The following is a 19,872-nucleotide window of genomic DNA, read 5'->3' on the forward strand; positions in this document are numbered from 1 at the left end:
CTAATTTGGAAAACCAGTGGGCCCCTTCCACCTGATTCAATAAATCAGGAATCAGGGGCAAGGAGCACTGCTTCTTCACTGTAATTTTATTCAAAGCCCGATAATCCACACAATGCTTCAATGTCCCATCCTTCTTCTCTACAAAGAAGAGACCTGCCCCGGCAGGGGAACTGGACGGTCTGATGTGTCATTTGGCCAGAGAATCTGAGGACTTAAGGGCTTTGTGCTCACTCCCAGACAAATTGAAAATGTCTTCCTTAGGAATGGGACTGCCGGGGATCAAATCAATACCACAGTCCCACTCCCTATGGGGAGGCAGTCTTAGACAGTTTCTTGGAAAATACATCAGGAAAATTGGACAAATACTCAGGAATAAGTATGGTATCTGCTGAACACATGGATATAGTAGCTAAGTGACTATGACAGGAGAACCCCCAATGTGTTAATTCCCGAGTGGACCAATCAAATCGGGGATTGTGTAGTGCCAACCAGGGCATACCAAGCACTACATCAACAGACATCCTTTTCATTACCAAGAACGACAGATTCTCAGAATGGAGAACACCCACAGTGAACTGTAACATGGGAGTCTTCCATTGTACAACCCCTGCAGACAGAGGGGTAGAATCAATACTAGTGAAGCGTATGGGAATCTTTAATGCCGAGAATTCAGTCATCAGAGGTCTGACAAAACTTAAACTAAACAAATTGGCGGCAGCACCTGAATCAATAAAAGCTTGACCAGACCGAGTGAAATTCCGGAAGCCAATCTGACAAAGCACCAACAACTTAGGGAGTACCTGTGTTCCTAGGCGATCCTCCCAGAGATCACCTAGGATCTGAAGTTTTCCGCCGGTTCAGACTAATGTTAGAGATGCTTCTGAGGACAGGTCGCTACACAATGTCCGGCTTTCCCACAATAGAGGCGATGAGTCATCCGGAAGTGTTGCCGTTCCTCGGGACTTGGCTGATCCACTTCCATAGGCTCGGCACCAGAAGTTGGCATGGGAGAAGGGGGAGCAGGTCTGCCGGATTCTCTAGCCTTATGGGCCTGACGTTCCTCTTTTCTAGATCTCAGACTCCTGTCAGCTTTGACCGCCAATTCCATCACATCTTTGAATGTCACGGGAGCGGGATGAGAAATGAGTAGATCCTTGACAGTGTCAGAAAGACCCAACAAGAACACATCTTTAAGGGTACTATCGTTCCAAGAGGTTTCACCTGCATACAGTCTAAATTTAGAGCAGTAGCCCTCTACCCACTGATGCCCCTGACATAGAGACATGAAATGAGATACCTCCAACCCCGCACGGTCCTGAAAAAACAAATCAACTGACTGCAGGCAAGCCGAACTCTCGGGCAAAGAGTTGGCCCATGTCTGGGGGGGACCCCAAAGTAAGGACATAATCAATCCAACTTTCTGGGATTCTGAGCTGGAGGAGCGGGCCGCATATGAAAATACAATCTACATGCCTGTTGAAAAACAAAAAACTTGCTCCTCTCCCCTGAAAATACCTCAGGAAGAGGACACTTGGGTTTGGGAATAGAAGGGGCAGTAGAAACATGCACGAACTCCCGCTGCTCCTGGGCCACCATAAGACCGGACAGGTCTTGGATCACGATCACTAAATCCTGCAACTGACTTGCGAGGGTACTCATGGCCTCCATTGGAGAGCAATTTTAAGGGCCAGTTAATATGTTACAGTATACTACCCTTGATACGCCAGCGTGGGTGCCCTAGATCTCACCCACAACCCCTGTCCCTGCCTGCTTGCCTCCACTCCTGGCTAACCCCAGGCGGGCAACTGGGCGGTGGTCCCTACTTTCACTAGGGACCAAAAAGGGAAGCTGGCGTACCTGGATGGAAAGGGTAGAATACCGACAGAAAAGGCAGATGTACTTAACCAACACGAACAATACTAAGCAGAACCTGGCGTACAATTACAAAGTATAGCAGGAGAGTGAGAGAGATCTCTCTCTCTCCCTCCGCTCCCTTCTTTAACCCCCCGCTCATCCCCGCGGCCCCCCACGAATATTCCCTGAAGAGCATGCAGTTACTCGAAAATAGCGTTGCTCTCTTGAGTAGCTGCCCTCACCGAGCATGCTTGCTCATCTCTATTGAGAACACTTTCCCTATCTAAATAACCTCAGGGATGGGGACCTGCCTAAATGCAGGCAATTTGCCCTGACAAGGACATACCTGACCTCGTACCTGGGTCCTAAGTTAACCCTACGTGGCACAGGAGAATAACATAAGAAACACAAAAGAAAAGAAACACATACTTAGCTTTGAGATGCAACAAGCAAATGCTAAGTCCAGGACCAATCTCTGACTGAGACCACAGTAATAGCTAGACTGAAGATCCAATGGCAATTCAGTCCTGTATCTGCCAGACTAAATAGCCATGACAATTACTCACAGGTGCTGCTAAGCATGTCTTACCTAATACCACACCCACCAGGGCCAGAAGATGGAGAACCACTTGCAAAACCTGCACCAGACTATCAGTATGGCAGCAATCCCAGAATCACTGCAACACTATATTTATACATGTGATTTACTCATACTTTACTGCAGAAAAATTTCAGAAAAACTGGTCTTTATTTTGGAACAGTTCTCACTGTATCCTCAAAATGACAGCTCATTTATGAAAACAATATGTTATTCATATGGAGAGAAACTGCAGGTTTTTGAGTTTGCAATGAGTCCTTCATCAAGGTTACAATAAAGGATAACGGACTCTTTAAGGAAAAAGGAAATTTCTTTGTACACAAAAAAGCTATCATTTTCATAAATTATCTGTCAGCCTACTTTGAAGGTAGAATTGAAAGATTGACTTTTCTGAATTGTACACCACTGTGTGTGTTTCAATATCAAACCTGATCAAGAAGAAGCAGTAAAGATCGTTACCTACATCCTTATATCTCAAACGTCATAAAAAGCATGTCTGAAAAACGGGACATAATGGAAAAACAGAACACTGAAGTGTTCTGCCTTCCTACACAACTTAAACAGGTGAGTGCATTGGCACTTGTTCCTTTATGTAAACCATAATGCATTGTGGCGTTCCTGACCATGAAGTGCTTTTCACCTTTTTTTTCTCAACATGGTGCTTCTATGTCAATTATAAAATAAAAAAGTTATCGCCTTATGAAGTCAAGGACAGAAAATGAAAAAACACAAAAAAGTCTGGTTTTGAATGCTTGTTTTATCAAGTAGTCTTTTCTAATAAGCTCCTATGGCGGTAAAAGTATATAAGATACATATTGGGGCATTGGAAATTAAAGGGGTATTCCAATCTCGGAAATCCAATTTAACTGTGTTTGTGCAACCCAGAAGTCCTTCTGGTCAAAGAAATAGCAGACCACAGCGGTAGTGGTGCTGGCTGGGCCAGAAGCTATTGTACATGCACTCCTGAGATCCCTGCCATGCAAAATTAGATGACAGACAGAGTAACAAATGTGCAAGTGCCACCCACCTCTGCTTGATACTGCAGGCGGCTGGTTCCCCTGCAATGAGCTGTAAACAAGCAGCCTGGACAAAAAGGAATATCTGGAGAAAAGGCATTTTGAAATAATAAACTTAGGGTGAGTGCATTATTTTAACATTTAAACACAATAAAAAGTAATATCCGAGATGGAGATTTCCATTTAAGAAATTCCCCCAAAAATATTATCATTTTCAAAAATAATAACTGTCCTGAAAAGTCAAAACAGGAACATTGTATTGTGGCCCTGCCAAAAGTGCAATTACTTCTAAAGCTAAATGAATGAAATGTCATTCAATGCATCTTGATCACCAGTGTGTTCATAAGAAGATAAAATTAATATTAAATGTGGAATTCATTTTACTTGGAAAAAACTTCATTACTTCACAGAAAAATGTACATTTCCAGAATTCCTACATTGTGGAATAATGACAAAAAGGCATTACAACATTTTTTTCTCTTAAGAAACATCAACAAAAGGGTAAACTAATGTCTCTTTTTACTTGAATCACATTATACAAGTGTATTTAAACATATTTTCTTTTACAGACATCAGAGATAGTGGAGGTCCCAAACCTGTGATGGTCTATATTCATGGTGGTTCCTATATGGAAGGTACTGGTAATTTGTTTGATGGAAGCGTCCTAGCAAGTTATGGAAATGTTATAGTCATCACCGTAAACTATCGCCTTGGGGTGCTTGGTAAGAAGGACATTTTTTACTTTGACCTTTGATGCATAGTAGACTGCCTAGACCATTTCAATATATTTTCTGAAAGTATTGATTGTCAATATTCATGTATAAATTGGTATATTCAGATCCCTAAAATCATGGTTGATCTTCCAAAGTATTACATAGTTTGGACTTTTGATAACAAGTAACTGTGCTAGCATATTACTTATTATTGCTGTATTACTAATAGAGGGCTGTGTAAATATCTTGCTTTCTATTTTGCATTCAAAGCTACTTCTGAATGTGACTCAAAATCTTTGTAGATCAAGAATCACAAGTTAAAGTTGAATGTTTTGTAAATTGTACATCGTTGTTTGATTCTTTGGACTCATAATCTGTTTGTCAAGATGTATCTATCAATTCTATCAATGCATGTGACATTGCATACAGTATTATGTATGTATTCTTCCCTAGAAGCATTGTGTCCATACGGTGTCCATACGGTGGCACATGGAGTGCCAACAAATCCTTGGTACAGTATCCATCATGGATTATGCATGGGCCCATACTGATAGCCTTTAATTGAGTTTTAGTTTTCCTAGCCCCTTAATCATAACACTGCAATAGGATTCCTTGGTATTTCATATTTGATATATGGCATTATATACAATGCTCTATACACTTTTTGTTCCAATGCATTGAATATGAATAGATTCTTTTGCCTCACTGATTGAGTATAATTGAGGCCATTAGCACAAAGTGAAGTACAAAAACATCAACCGTTGATAAATTCTCTTCTGGTATTTGTAGCTTACATATTAATATCAATTTTTTGACACAACTAAAGCAATTGTTGAAGAAAATATTTTCTTTAGAAACAGAGACATTATTAGTTTTATGATCTTACTTTTTATATTTTACACAATGTATAAAATGAATTTTTGTTTTACTGGTTCTGGTGGAACTGTAAAAAATCCTCTGTGGTTTGGTATAATGTTGCTATGTGTACATATTTTACATTGCAATTTAAGCTGTGAACATCCGAATCCCAGATCTATCATTTTCGTACTGAAATTCAAGTTGCAACATATTGTTTTACTCTTTCAAACTTCCCTAAAATCTAAATAAGCTGTACATCTTCAGATATATATTTTTAAAATATTACATATACTAGCCTGTATGGAATTTGTTCACCTTTGTACTCAATTTCTTCCTTGTTCCAATGTATCTAAAATAATAAAAAAGAAGCAATTCTGCAAATCGTCTTGACCAAACAAATCCCACTGTTTGGTGTATAAACAGCTCCTATGGAGAATAAGAAGAGGCCCAGGGCTGGTGCAGGACTTTCCTCTGCAGATGAATTGTGTTGTTGTCATGGAGACAGCAGTGTCTTTAGTTCCCGGTTACTAGCACTGGTCCAGAGTGATGTCACAAAGTCAGCGTCGAACTATGAGATTTGCCAAGTGGTGCAAACACAGTGTCATTCAGCACTGGATACTGAGAGATTAACATTTCCTTTGGTCCCAGTGCTGATAGTCTGGTTGAGCTTATTTCAGCCCAGTCAGCCTATGCATTTCTCTATGAGAACTTGTTCTCAGTGGTTGAGTACTTAGCAGATCTGCATTCAAAGGTTTAGTATGCAGTTTCCCCGTATTCTGTGCCAAGTACTCTAGTGCTCTGTGGCTTGGCGTTCCATGGTTACTGTCACTTGTTCATCTCAGACTTGATCTTGGCTTCTCTCCTTCAGTGGGGTCAGTCCTGCTCTGCTTCAGTGGCTGTTCAAGTTTGGGAAGTTCAAGCGATACCTTGGCACCATTATTACATGTCTTTATTGTAATCTATTAGAGTCTGATACATTTGACCTTTGATATCCTGTTAGTTGGTCCTCTGCTTTGAACCCATGCTTAGCTCCAGAAGTAATTAGCTTCAGCTGCACTGATAAGTGTAAATATATGTGACCATTGTTAGCAAGCAAGTGGTGGAAAATAAGTGTTATGTATTATGGAAATAGCTTTTAAGGGAAAACAAGCACCACTACTTTTGGCCTTCACACTATAAAATGTGTCTATTTTGCTATTGGACATCCTCTCTTCTGCAGATGTAGCAAAGTTTAACTTGATGCTTAGTGCGTTAAAATAACCTTATTGCTTCACAATAGGTTTTGTTGCATTAACACAAGAACAATAGCTTATAAGATTCAAGTTAGACTTTATTACATTTGTACATGTAAAGATAATACCCACTAAACCCAGACCTTGAAGCTTCACTTACAATCATGTCAGAGAATGCAGAGTAAGTAAGTTTTGAAAGTAGAACTTTTCTAGATACACACTCTAATATAAAAAAATCTAAAACAAAAGCACATATGACTTTTGAAAAGTTTTTCCTTAAGTCTTTAAACGTTCACAATGTATGTGAAATTATAGTTTTTATTATCTGTTTAATGAACAACCAAAATATTTCTTTTTTAATTCCCTTTAATACTGTTCCACAGTAGATAATAGATTAGACTTTTGACTTGTGTTGCTCTAGCAATGCTTGTCCTCATTATTAACTAAAACTAAATAGGAGAATCCACAGTCAGGGCTCATTCAGACGAGCGTGTTCATGCGCATACAATTGTGCACACATAACCAGGCATCTATTAGCACCATTGGTTCCCTACGCTGTCTTCACATGTCCGTGTTTTACAATGGGGCAGCCGCCATTGAAGGCAATGGGTATGGACCTGCATTCACTGTGCTTTGGCACGTCCGTGGACGCGTGGATTTGTGTGCACATACGGGCGCGCACATGCACGCTCATCTGAACGAGGCCTTATTAGCATTATTTTCATTGCAACATTCTTACTTTTGTTTGTCAACAAATAATAAATTCCATGTCACTTGTTTTCTACTTCTCAATAACCACTTCCCATCTGTTATCCAATATAAAAATCATGGCTGATTCAGAAAACAACTTGTTGCCTAGGAACCCATTGCAGACTACAGTAGTAGCTATTGTAGGAAATAAGATCAGATCCACCAACCTTTATGCCAAATGAACACATTTTCTGATTATTTCGAAATCATCTTCCTTATGTTCTTGTTTTTTAATTCAAATAACTAAGTGGTTTTTATATAGTTTTGAATACGTTCTTATGCTAATTTCTAGTGCTTGTCAACGCCTGCAATTTGCGGTACTTTTTGTTACTCTTGAGGAGGCTACTGATTCCAATAAAGACAAGTAAAGGAAAAGGTTGCATTGCGTCACACATACGTATCAGTAACCAACCCTAGACTACCTTTTTAGCAGGAAATTGCTTTCTATTGGTTGGAATAATCTTTACAGCTACAGTATGATCAATCCTAAACAGACATTTTGATGCTGATTAATTTACTTCTTCTGAATAATATAGAGTTAGTTTTAATATTGTTGCACTGTATGAATTGTGTGCAAAGCTCCCTCCTAGTGAAGTGTGTGCCAGTTTCTACCTTGGTGCATATGCTCATGAGGATTTTTGTGCAGGCTAAACACATGGACAAGACAGACATGTCATTGATCTCCATCAGGTGACACTTAATATACAGATTTTTAAACAATTTCTTTTTTATTGAAATTTTTTGTAAACATATCAGAGAGATTGCGACAAGTTGGCCACGCAGGGCCTGGCATAGTGTACAAATATGGAAAATAATTAGGGTTTAACAATTCTAAACCTCTAGTTAGCTTATTCTTTCTCTGGGTTCAATGGCTTGTAGAAGAGGGGGATTTGGGGAGGGGGGGTGGGGGTGGGGGAGAGGTAAAAGGGAGGGGTAAACGTGAAATAACAAAGTAAGCACGGCGAGCACATTGTTTAATTATATGTTAAGTGGACTGGGGAGGGAGCGACTCCTATAGTTTGGCGTAACTCATCTATCGTGTCTTATTTCTGGTCTTAATTCGTATTCGTTTCTTGGCATCCGATCCATGGCGTCCAGAGGGCTGTGAACTCGTCTCTAGTTCCGGTCTCCCATGCCAATATTTCTTTGAAGCGAAATATTTGCGCTACTCTCTCCAGCCATTGGGATAGTTTGGGGATTTGTTTTTCCCTCCAGTATAGAGGGATAAGTAACTTGGCGGCTGCTAGGACAGTGGTGGGTAGATTTTTCCTAGAGGGTTTGAACTTGTCGTTGGGGAGCCATAACAGGACCTCTTCTGGTTTGAAGGAGTGTGATGTATGTCAAATTTTGTTTATGTGTTCTGTGACCGACTTCCTGAAGGGTCTAATTTCCTGGCAGTCCCACCATATGTGTAGTGCGCTACCTTTCTCTTTTTCGCATCTCCAACATATATCTGACGTCTCAGGGTTTGTTTTAGACATGGCCACCGGGGTTCTGTACCATCTAGTTAAAATTTTGTAGGAGTTTTCCTGTGTGCGTACACACCTGGAGAAACCGTGTGAGTGTTTCAAGACCTTTTGTGTCTCCTTTCTAGTTAGGCTCAGTCCCAATTCCCTCTCCCATTCTCTGAGAAACCATGGTTTCTCGATTGCGGTTTGAAGAAGGAGTCCTTTGTAGATTTGTGTGATCAGTTTCTTCAGGCGCATTGGGTTTGAGGTTTGTATGTCTCGAACCATATTGGGTCTCTGAGTTTGCCATAGCTAGATTTCTGCAGTTTCAGTATTAGTTTATAGAGTCCTGCCCTTCCCAGAAAGTCCAGGTCAAGGTGGGTGAATTTCTCGTCAGATTGAGCCTGGCTTGTGAGTTTGGGGCCCTCTAGTAAATCGTGTAGCGTGAGGCCTTTGAGTTTGTCCCAGGGTCTGTTTTTTTGTGTTTTGTTAGCAAGGATAGCTGGGATTATGGCTGCAGGACACTTAATATACAGATTTATTCTTTCTTATCTTTTCTATTGGTTTGCCACAAATATATGATGTAGACAACCAGCTTAAAAAATAAGGTTTTGCAATACTTTGTTGGGAGATTATCATGACAAATTAAAACCCTCAAAGGATTTTCTGAGACCAAAAAATTATGGACAAAGAATTGGCTAGAATGAAAAAATAAGAAATACAGGAATACTCAACTTTTAAATACCAACTCCCACCCCATCCATCTAGTGCAGCCACCCTGGTTTCCATGCACCAGTCCCAAAAGATAATTCAGCTATCACATGCCCTTTATTGTTTATTTAGCTAGTCAGTGACTGTGGCAATGGGGACTAAAGTGGCTGAGCTGGGCAGGTGGCCATATAACAGGTGAGTACTGCTAACCTTTTAGCAATTTTTTGCCCTAATTTTTTATCTCTGAAAACCTGTTTAATAAATGTATTAAATGTTAAAAGTCAACACATCTGTAGAGTCTAAGGCCTTAGTCACACGGGCGTTTTTTGCCGCGATTTGCAGATCGCATGACGGATGCGCATCCGCAAATCGCGTGACCGGGGCCGAAAAATCGAACGACAAAAATGCTCCTAGCCGCGTTTCAATAGAAACGGGCCGGAGCTGTCCAGCGCATTGAATTCAATGGAGCCGGCAATACAGCCGGTTCCATTGAAAGCAATGGGCTGCCGGCGATCGCGGGATGAATTGTCGGGAAGGGCTTAAATATATAAGCCCTTCCCTGCAATTCATCCAGAAATGTGTAAAAATAAAAAAAATATATATACTCACCTTGTCCCGGCAGACGGAGTTCAGCGCGGCCGGCCTGCAGTGGGTGTGAGTGAGAGCTGCCCCTGATTGGCTCAGCGCTGAGCCAATCAGAGGCAGCTCTCACTCACTCACACCCACTGCAGGCCGGCCGCGCTGAACTCCGTCTGCCGGGACAAGGTGAGTATATATATTTTTTTTATTTTTACCCATTTCTGGATGAATTGCAGGGAAGGGCTTATATATTTAAGCCCTTCCCGACAATTCATCCCACGATCGCCGGCAGCCCATTGCTTTCAATGGAACCGGCTGTATTGCCGGCTCCATTGAATTCAATGGGCAAACATCGTTCTTCTCTGCCACAGCTGTTACAGCTGTGGAGGAGGAGAATGATTTGTCTAGTATATGCTCTCAATGGGGTCGGCTCCATTGAGCGCATATAGAGAAGAGAACAGGAATCGCAAATAGGTGCGATCTGCGATTTCTGTTCTATAAGTTATCGGACGAGCACATAAAAAGCGCTCATGTGTCCGATACCATTGCAAAGCAATGGTTTTATAAAATCGCCGGACGCATGTGCAAATCGCGCGAAAAAACGCCCGTCTGACTAAGGCCTAACACAGTAGTCAAAGTGACCACTTCATTCAACAGCTGTAGTGCTATATATACATTTATTTTTACATTACATAGCTCCAGTTTTAAATTTATTATTATTGGGGGTCTCAGAATGTACCTAAATAATACAATAATACGTACATGAAGCCTAAATACATCCCTTTAATATTATATAAGAGATGAAATAATAATTCCTTAGTCTAAAAAAGTTTTTCAAGACAAAACCAGTATAGATTTCTGCACAGTATGTTTGAAGGTACAATTTAAGAATTTCTGATAACAGTACAGAATTTTAGATGCTTGTTGGTTTTCAAGCAGAACGTAATATAGCAAAGATAACATGTTATATTCTAATTCTATTATATATACAGATAGCTTGATAGATATAGACATCTCTCTCTTTTGCTCTCTCTCTCTCTATATATATATATATATACATAGAGAGAAAGAGAGATCGATATAGAGATCTAGCTATCAATCTACTGTATCTATGGATACCCTTCAATGAATTACAGTATCTTTTCATGGTAATTCTTCTGATTGGAGGGCTTTCTACTGAGGTGCTTCAGAAGAAGAAAGAAAGACCACAAGATGACATGCTACTAACAGTCTTGGGCATCAGGCACTGATTAGAGATCAATAAGAAAAAATTGAAAAATTACACAATTAATGTGTATCCCTAAATAGTGCAAGAATAGCCTGTTAATATCTCCCACAAACAATAAGCCATTTAATGGCTTCCTTTTGTTTAAAAAAGGTTATGAAATGATGGCTCCCAGAATGTGGTGACATAAAAACTCTCCCCCTACCTACAAGTTAGTTTATGCTTGTTTTGGATTCAATGGTTAAGGCTAAATAAAAATATCCTTTGAAGAAAAAAATAGTATAATCAATAAACTGTGTCCATTTTCTGCTAGGTTGAGTTTAACAGCATGACATTGCATTATGCAAAGTAGAAGTTAGAAAATGAGTTTGTGTAATGCTTTATATGCTTTGCGACATGGTAACTACTTGTCAGTCAATTCCACACCACTTCATAAAGTGCACAGAAAATAGAATAGCAATACAAATTATAGGTTTTAAGGCCGAAAGGTCGCAAAACAGAACAAATAGTTGACAATGTATTATTAAATGTGTCATATCTGGAAGCTTTGAAATGCAACAGTGAAGTCATTTTCTTTCTGCTTTGTCATGTCTGGCTCTTATGTTTTATAGTTTATCCTTAAGATACCCTTCTGCAAATTTCATTTATGAATTTAATATAGTCAACCGGAAAACCATTGTCTGCTATCATTATGCTTTTTTATGTAGCACCATCAAATTCTGTAGCTTTATACATTGTGGAGATTAAGGTTTGGAAATGTCAAATGGAATCATGGAGGGAGTTCCACAAGAGAAGAGAAGTCTTGCATGTGAAAGTGTAAGGAGGTGATTAAAGTGGCAGGTGGGGTAGTTGTTGTTTGCAGAGCAGAGGCTGTGAGAGGGGGTAGTTGTAAATCAGAGAAGCAATAGAAGAAAACTGTTGGATATATTTTTGTAGGTTAAAGTGATGATTCTGTGTATGTAAAACTATGATACAAATGCCTTGCATTTTTATACTACCATTTGTGCTATTATTATATACAACAGTCTGAACCCTATTGTATAGCAAGACTTGATTCATTTAATGCTATAATTTCTGCATATAGCTGTTATAGGAATAAATCATATTCCAGAAGATTTCACTGGTTTGCTCCAAATTGGTTATAATGAGAAGCTTCATGCATGAATATATGTATTTGGACTCAGGGGTATTCCCCTTGAGCCCCCATACCCTTCTTGTTTATTGTAAGGAAGTACAATACAGTTATACTGAATATGACGCATCAATTGCATGCATACCCCTCTCAACATCACAACAACTCATGATTGGCCTAGTATGTAATGACGCTGATGATTAACATATGTTTACCTCCCATGTGTATGTTGCTATGTGAAAACGTAATTTCTAGGAAATGCAACTAGAATAGACTATCAATATCTCTGCCTGGACTTAGGAATCCAAGGGAATAGAACAGAAGTAGCCTCCCCCTCCCCCGCTTATGAGCGCTGGGCATCGCAGGTCTTTCTCATGAGAAACACATCTCAGGACCTTGTAGAACTTGAGATAAGTATTTCAGGATACCAGCATAAGAATGAACCAGTTAACCATTTGACTGCTAGCTATTTTCTATGAAGGTGGATATATGAATATATACAGACATATATTTGCATAGGCTGCTTTAAGAAACACATTTATATTATTATTACTACAACATAGCTATTTTCAGTAAAATAAGTTATGTTTCTTGCTTTAGATGTATACCCCTTTTTTGTGATGTATCCTATCTTTATATACTCCCAATCATAGGAACCTTGTCTAACAACAACCCAGTTAGTAAGATGTATGCTAACATATAGAGGAGTTTTAGGCCAAATGCAGACATCCAGGTGGATTTCCGACTGCGAGATTCTCGCAGCGGGATGCAACGCGTGCCCCTGCAGTGACCCGTGGCTTACCTGTCCAACATCTTCGCCCTGCAGATGTGCCGGCTGGCACACAGCTACACATGCGAGGCTCACGCTGAAATAGGACGTGCCACAATTTTGTTATCGCACAAGTTTTCCGCGATCAAAATCACGGCTGTCTGCATAAAATTGCATAAACCAATGCAATCCTATGGCAGTGTGCAATGGCGGAAATTCCGCGTGGAATCTCACCGCAGAATTTCTGCCCATGTGGATTCAGCCTTAATAATAGAATCACCAAACAACCATAAAGTTGTTCCATAATTGGGGTCAAGAGTGATACACGGTACAGCATATCTGTCTAATACATAGAATTACTTTCAAGTAGTTTGTGATAGATCTAAATCTTATTAAACAAACACCAGATTACATAGAATCACATTACCACAAAGGACACTGCTTAGTACTGGCTGCTCCCTGATGCAGTATCTGCTTGATTATAAAAAATATTGCTATTCTAAATCAAGACTATTGAATTCTACATGATTTAGTTTCTGAAATCTAATATATTGTATTAAAAAAATGGAAATCTGAAAACTTGCTCTTTATATGTGTTGCATTCTGTCTTTCATGACTTATCCATTACAAATGATATACTATTCTATGCTATTTTCCACTTAGGATACAGTATTATGGATTATATGGGGCAAACTAGGCAACTTTAAACTTGTTAAAAGTCTAATGTCTTACTTTAGCCTTTGATTTTGTGGTGCTTTGCAAGCCTGTATAGTAATGTATAAACTGACAAGCCAAATGTATGCAGCTATCAAATGGTCCCTTGATATGCATACACTGTGAAAGATGTTTCAACTGTTGAAGAATTGGAGAAAGTGTTGAATATTTAAGCCAGACAATGAATCCTTATAGATCTTTGTACTCTTTACTTTCTCCTTAAATAGAAGCCTTGTGTCATCAGTCTTTCACAATGATGGATTAACAAGTAGTGAAGTATCTGGCTGGACAGGACTTCTGCATTCAGAAGTTAAACTCTGATTGGAAAGATCTATACATTCTATCAGACAGGCCTCTTGACTAATTAAGCTACCTTAGGCTAAAAAGTACAAAATAACTATCATGTTAAAGGATGTTTCCAAGAACTGATAGTTATTACATGTCAGTCAGACATCATCAGTGGGGTCAGATATGAATTTGACCAACCTCAAGGAATAGATCATTGTCATTATTTTCACTAGAGGTGCACAATCACACAGCCAATTACAGTGATCCTTTAATGCATTGCTTTCTACATAGGTATTGTACATCTTCAAGACTTGTATCTTTACATTTATAGGCGGAAAAATCTCAGATAAAACAATTATAATCAGTCAAGCATGTTTTAAGAGTTAGTTATATCAATAAGAGCCTTTTTGCGGTTTTCTACAAAATGTAAGAGGAAAATTTATATCTATATTTTCGTTATTGTTTTGGGAATAAAGACTGTTGTAAACAAAAAAATTGAGTTATTATATCAATTTTTATAACTGAATGTATATACTCAGAGCTCTCTTTAACTTATTGTACTTCCTTTTTGAATCTCATTATCTTGACACAACCTAGTCACTGGCATGATACAGTTCTGCTCCTATTTTCTATAGCAGGTGGGATCCTTTGGGGAGCTCTGAGATTGATTCTCTGAATCAAAATCATTTGTTTTTAACTATCTAGCTCATAACTAATGTAAGAATCTATTGACACATTTACAGTATATAAACTGGTCAAAAATTTGAGAACACCTACCTTTTTTTTGTTTTATCTCATTAAATCTAGATTTTTGGCTCTTCAAAGTAGCCACCTATAGCTGATACAACAGCTTTACACAATCAAGGCATTCTTTCTACAATTGCATTCAGAAATTGTCCAGAAATTTCTTCCCAACATCATTTCAAAAGTTCCCTTCCCAGAGACTGCAGGCCTTTCTATTCTTTGAAGCCTACTGAATTCTTGTCTTCTCAAGTAGTTCTGGCCTAACCTAGAACTGTGTTTTGGATCATTATCTTGTTGTAATGTCTTGACGTCTTTGACGTCTTGACGTCATTATCTTGACGTCAGTTCAGTTCATTCCAAACAAGCTCAATGGGGTTTAAGTCTGGAGACTGCACATGCTATTCCATTCTTTGAAGCCTACAAGCTTCTTGTTGTCTTTTTAAGTAGTTTTGACATAATCTAGAAGTATGTTATGGATAATTGCCTTGCTGTAATATGAATACATAAGCATACTCATGTACTAGGCATATACCAGAGGGTATTGCATGGCATATCAAAATGGTGTGGTAGCCCTTTTTGTCCAATGTGCCAGTCACCCTGTTACCAACTCTGTATCCAGCAAAAGAGCCCCAGACCATCATGCTTCCTCCTTCATGTTTGACAGTTGGTGACACACACTCAGGAACCATCCTTTCACTTACTTGATGGCATACAAAAATCTTGCATGATGTACCAGAGTTGTCAAATTTAGATTCATCGGTTCATAACACCGTCCTCTACTTTTCAGTAGTCCCTTCTTAGGCCAAATTTATTTTTTTTTATTTTGCAGTCTTAGCATTTCTTACTGATGCCCTACCTGTCAAACCTGTATGTAGTAGTTTACTCTTCATGGTTGAAATATATGCTTGTTTATTTTATTTGCTGATTTAAGCTGTGCTAGAAGATTTTGGGCTGTGAGGCGCCAATCACGCCAGCTGTTGACTCAGAAAAACTTGTCATATGATTTTGAAGTGGCCTTTGGTCTGCCAGACATCTTCCTGTCATAGTTTTCTCCAGTTCCCAAGTGCCTTTTGATGGTATAGGAAACTGTACTGACTACCACCTTGGCTTTCTTGGCAATTTTTCTGTACGGCAGACTAACACTTCCATGAGTTATAATTGTCTATCTGTTTTCCTTGGGTAATTTCCTTTTACTTGTCATTATCATAGCAATGTGCTCTGTCCTGAAAAGCAAAGCTAACCAAATCCTATCCTAAAGGGTATGTGTCTATATATCTGTCTAGGATGATAAAATGATTGCAAAAAGTTTTCTCTAATACCAGAGTTCAAGAGGGGTTTGGATGCCTTTCCCAAGTGTGACAATATTACATGTTAAAGTTACTAACTTACTTCAAAGACGGGCTTGATCCAGGGAATCATTCTGACTGCCAGATTGGGGTCGAGAAGACTTTTTCTTTTTTAAAATCAGGCAAGTTTGCTCAAATCTCTTTCCCTGGATCAACAGTGCAGGATAACAGGCTGATTTGGATGGGCATATGTTTTTCAGCCTTAGAAACTGTTCGATATGTTACAGAACAGGATGTGTTAAACTATTATTAGGCTTAGTGGTTCTTGTGAAAACTGCAGGATATTAGGATTGTCCTATAAATATACTGTACGCCATGGCATCAAAAATTTACCTGAAAATTGAAAATTCCTAAAAACATATATTTAACATAAAATGTGATTTATACAACAGGTCACTTCCTGATGCCATATTTGCTTGAAAAAGTTACCAGTCTTAGTACAAATATGGCATATGTCAAAAATGTGCAAATTTTTTATGTATTTCATAAATTCCCATCATTGTGTTTTGCCAGCAGTATATATAAATATCTGTCATGTTCCTGTGCTTTACTGTCTGATTTTTTTCACCCTGCTTTCTGCTTACAGCCTGAATGTGAAACGTGAAATTAATTTTTTATACATTTATAAATAGGCAGCATATTTCTCATGCATGTTTAAGAATGTGGAAAATAAGATCCTGCTATGGAAAATGCTCAGTTGTGCATCTGTGCTGTATTTTGCAGGATGCATACTATGTATATCTCCATCTAAGCATCAAGTCAAAATAATTATTTTATGTAAAGCTAGTCTAACTTCTGAACTAGGCACTGAGCATTATTGAGAGCAACATTGTGAAACAGCACAGGCTGGTTACTTTAATGATACAATAAAGATAATAAAACTAAAAGATTTTATCTGCTTAGATTTGACCTTGTTAAAGAACATATACAATTTCCATGAAAGGCACATTTATAAATGGATGTACCCATCATCTATGTACTGTATGAATATTATCCATAACCCTTTCCAAATCTGGTTGCAACGGAAGGCTGCTTTTAGACTGCTTGATGTGAGCCATTTGATGAGAGTTGATTGATGAGATCAGCACTTATTTAAAGGGCCTTCACAGAATCGTTAATATGATTGTTCATCCCACATACACTTTTATCATTGTCTCTAGCACATCCCCATTTACACAAGCAGATGTGCTGCTGACAACAATGATTTTTTTGGCAGCACAAAAGATACGATCAACTGACAAACGATCCAAGCCCTGTTTACACAGGACAATAATTGGATGAATGATTGTTTGTTGATGATCATTGGCTCGTTTAAAGGGACCTTAAAACAATGCAGTTAAGCAAACTTCAGATTTCCAACAAAACCTACTAGATATTTTACAAGCTAGGAGCTATTTCCTGGGATGTATAACATATACATTAACAATTTCTTTGGCACTGCAAAATGAACTGATGTCCTTATAGAAACAGTTTCAATTCAAGGATACATTGATTGCACATGAAAATCAGTAAATCCAATCAATTTAGAAAATTTAAAAAATCTCGTGATATCTTCCAACTTATTTTTGAATGGTGGACCTTTATTATTTTATGTTTTGAACAGACAGAGCCACTAGCTGTGCACATAGCTGGTGACCAAGTATGTACAGCCAGTGCACAACTAGAAAATGCTCAGCCCCATACCAAACGTTTGAATAGGACCTCCCTTAAATCAGAGCCCAGAACAGACCCCGAAATCAGGGCCCAAAATTAATTAGGTCCCAGATGAGACAAAGAATAAAGCAACAACAGGCATTTCCTTTTTTTTCTCCTATCTCCTGGCTTCGCTTCTCTGCACAAAATATCCTAACTGCACATGATATTCTGCTGCTGACCAGTGGCAGGACCTTCTGTGCCATGGCTTGAATGGCCTGGTGTAACAAGGGACTTACAGGCCCCCTGACTATTGGGCAGTGTTTGACCCAAATAGTGGTTTCAGGAGACACATGTGGCATGCAGCCTCTTACTGTGTTGTCCGCCATGGAATTCTTGAGTTTTGACTAGCAACTGACATTATTGCAGACATATTATAATCACCAAACAGGGTCAATTCAAATGGCATAATACTAGTGCCAAGTTTTGCATTGAAATATAAATCAGCAAATGTTTGCAATTTCACAATATCCTGTTTCTGCTCATTTAAGATAGGATTACACATGACTTTGAGATCAAAACACACCAAAGATTGCACTATGGGCCTGCTACATTGCAAATCAACAACATTCACTTACATTGCTATGTGATGTAACAGGGCCGTAGTGCAGTCTTTGGATGGGTGATGTGTTTTGCAGCCAAAGTCACTTTGTAGTTCTAGCCTAAAAGTTTTGCTCTTCTCTTTCTGAGTTGAATGTGGCTCACATGGTACAAAAAGTTGGAGACCTCTACACTATAGTTACATCAGGCCGTTATAGAGCCCCGTGTGGTGCAGAGTGTTAGGGCAACAGAAATGCAGTCCTAAGCTCTCACTCACGACCTGAAGGTTGCAGGTTTAATCCTCATTTGGTTCAGGTAGCTGGCTCAAGGTTGACTCAGCCTTGCATCCTTCTGAGATCGGTAAAATGAGTACCCAGCTTGTTGTGGGGTAAAAGATGACTGGGAAAGGCAATGACAAACAACCTCACAAAAACAGTCTGCCAAGAAAATGTCACCTTAGGAGTCAGTCATGACTCGGTGCTTGCACAAAGGGGACTTTACCTTTACCTTACACTATAGTTACACTGCTGATGTGCAGTCTGTTTTTGATGGACTGCTTCTAATATTGCAGCTCGTTTTCATTTAAGTTAATGAAGTATAACTGTATTATCAAGCACAGTCTGCTGACAAAACGGATTCTAGAAAAAAAGACCTTTTTTTTGTAATCCTGGACAACCCCTTCAGGATTGGAACTGAACAGTTAGCATGGTTAGAAGAATTTCTAAATGATTAAATAATGAATGATTGATTTAATAAATAAATATCATGTCTCTTCTACTTATTCCTTTAATAGGTTCTGTGGCAGCCTTATTCTCCCAACTAACAGAAAGAATTTCATCAGAAGTGGCTGTTCATTTTTTTCTATGTATTACTGTTTGAATAGCTATATATAGTGAAGAGCATTAAACTCCTTTCATGTTATTGACACTGAATGATGTCTTGCAATAATAGAGGATGCTACATAAGGCTGGTAATCTACTTTTCCGCTTTTTTTCTGAATAGTGCAGGTTGTTTTGTCTGCAGGCACAGAAAGGAGATTTCAAGAGGCAAAGAAAGTAGCAGTCACACAAAAGAAAGATCTTGGTGGAAAAAAGGAAAATATATGATGTGACTGATCATTCTAAAACATGAGCCATTGCCACATATTTAAGTGCTAAGCCATTTTTTAAAGATTCTAGGTATAATATACAGGAGGTGATGCTAGTAATACCATTACTCATCAGTGGTAATGTCCATGTGAAATCATCATACCAAATGCAAAGCATCTCAGAAGGATAGAAACAAGGAAACGTTTAAATCACATTTTTATGTTAAACAGATTTTATAATTTTTTGATAGTTTTTTCTAATATTCCATTTCCCTAGCTAAATTTTTTTTTAAAAATCCTGAATTTTGCAGTCTTCATTCTGACCTCTGAGTTTCATAATAGGCTGAGACTTACTGTTCTGTAGACATTATTTTTTTAGTAATGATCTCATTATCATCACAGGTAGGATTACAATGAAGGTTAACACCTGTAGTATATATAGGTAAAACAGGATCCACTATTCAGAATAGTAAACACTGTATATGTTGTTTGCTCAGGTGAATGTGTGTTTATGCGAGGAATCTCTGGCCAGCAGGGTTTTAATTAGTGTAAAGATAAGCTATTATCTTCTGCTGG

At 38.7% G+C, this 19,872-nt stretch overlaps 1 protein-coding gene across 2 annotated transcripts in view; it reads left to right on the forward strand.

Annotated features, from left to right (window-relative positions):
• Window positions 1-19,872, forward strand: part of NLGN1 (neuroligin 1) — a 445,447-nt gene that overhangs the window by 189,052 nt on the left and 236,523 nt on the right. For both annotated transcript variants that reach the window (XM_066601337.1, XM_066601328.1), the window contains exon 3: window positions 4,038-4,190. In XM_066601337.1, the coding sequence (XP_066457434.1) occupies window positions 4,070-4,190 (121 nt within the window). In that variant the 5' untranslated portion in view covers window positions 4,038-4,069. The remainder of the gene's footprint in view (window positions 1-4,037; window positions 4,191-19,872) is intronic.

The sequence above is a fragment of the Eleutherodactylus coqui genome, chromosome 1 (genome assembly GCF_035609145.1).
Source record: "Eleutherodactylus coqui strain aEleCoq1 chromosome 1, aEleCoq1.hap1, whole genome shotgun sequence".
In the NCBI taxonomy this organism is placed as follows: Eukaryota; Metazoa; Chordata; class Amphibia; order Anura; family Eleutherodactylidae; genus Eleutherodactylus; species Eleutherodactylus coqui.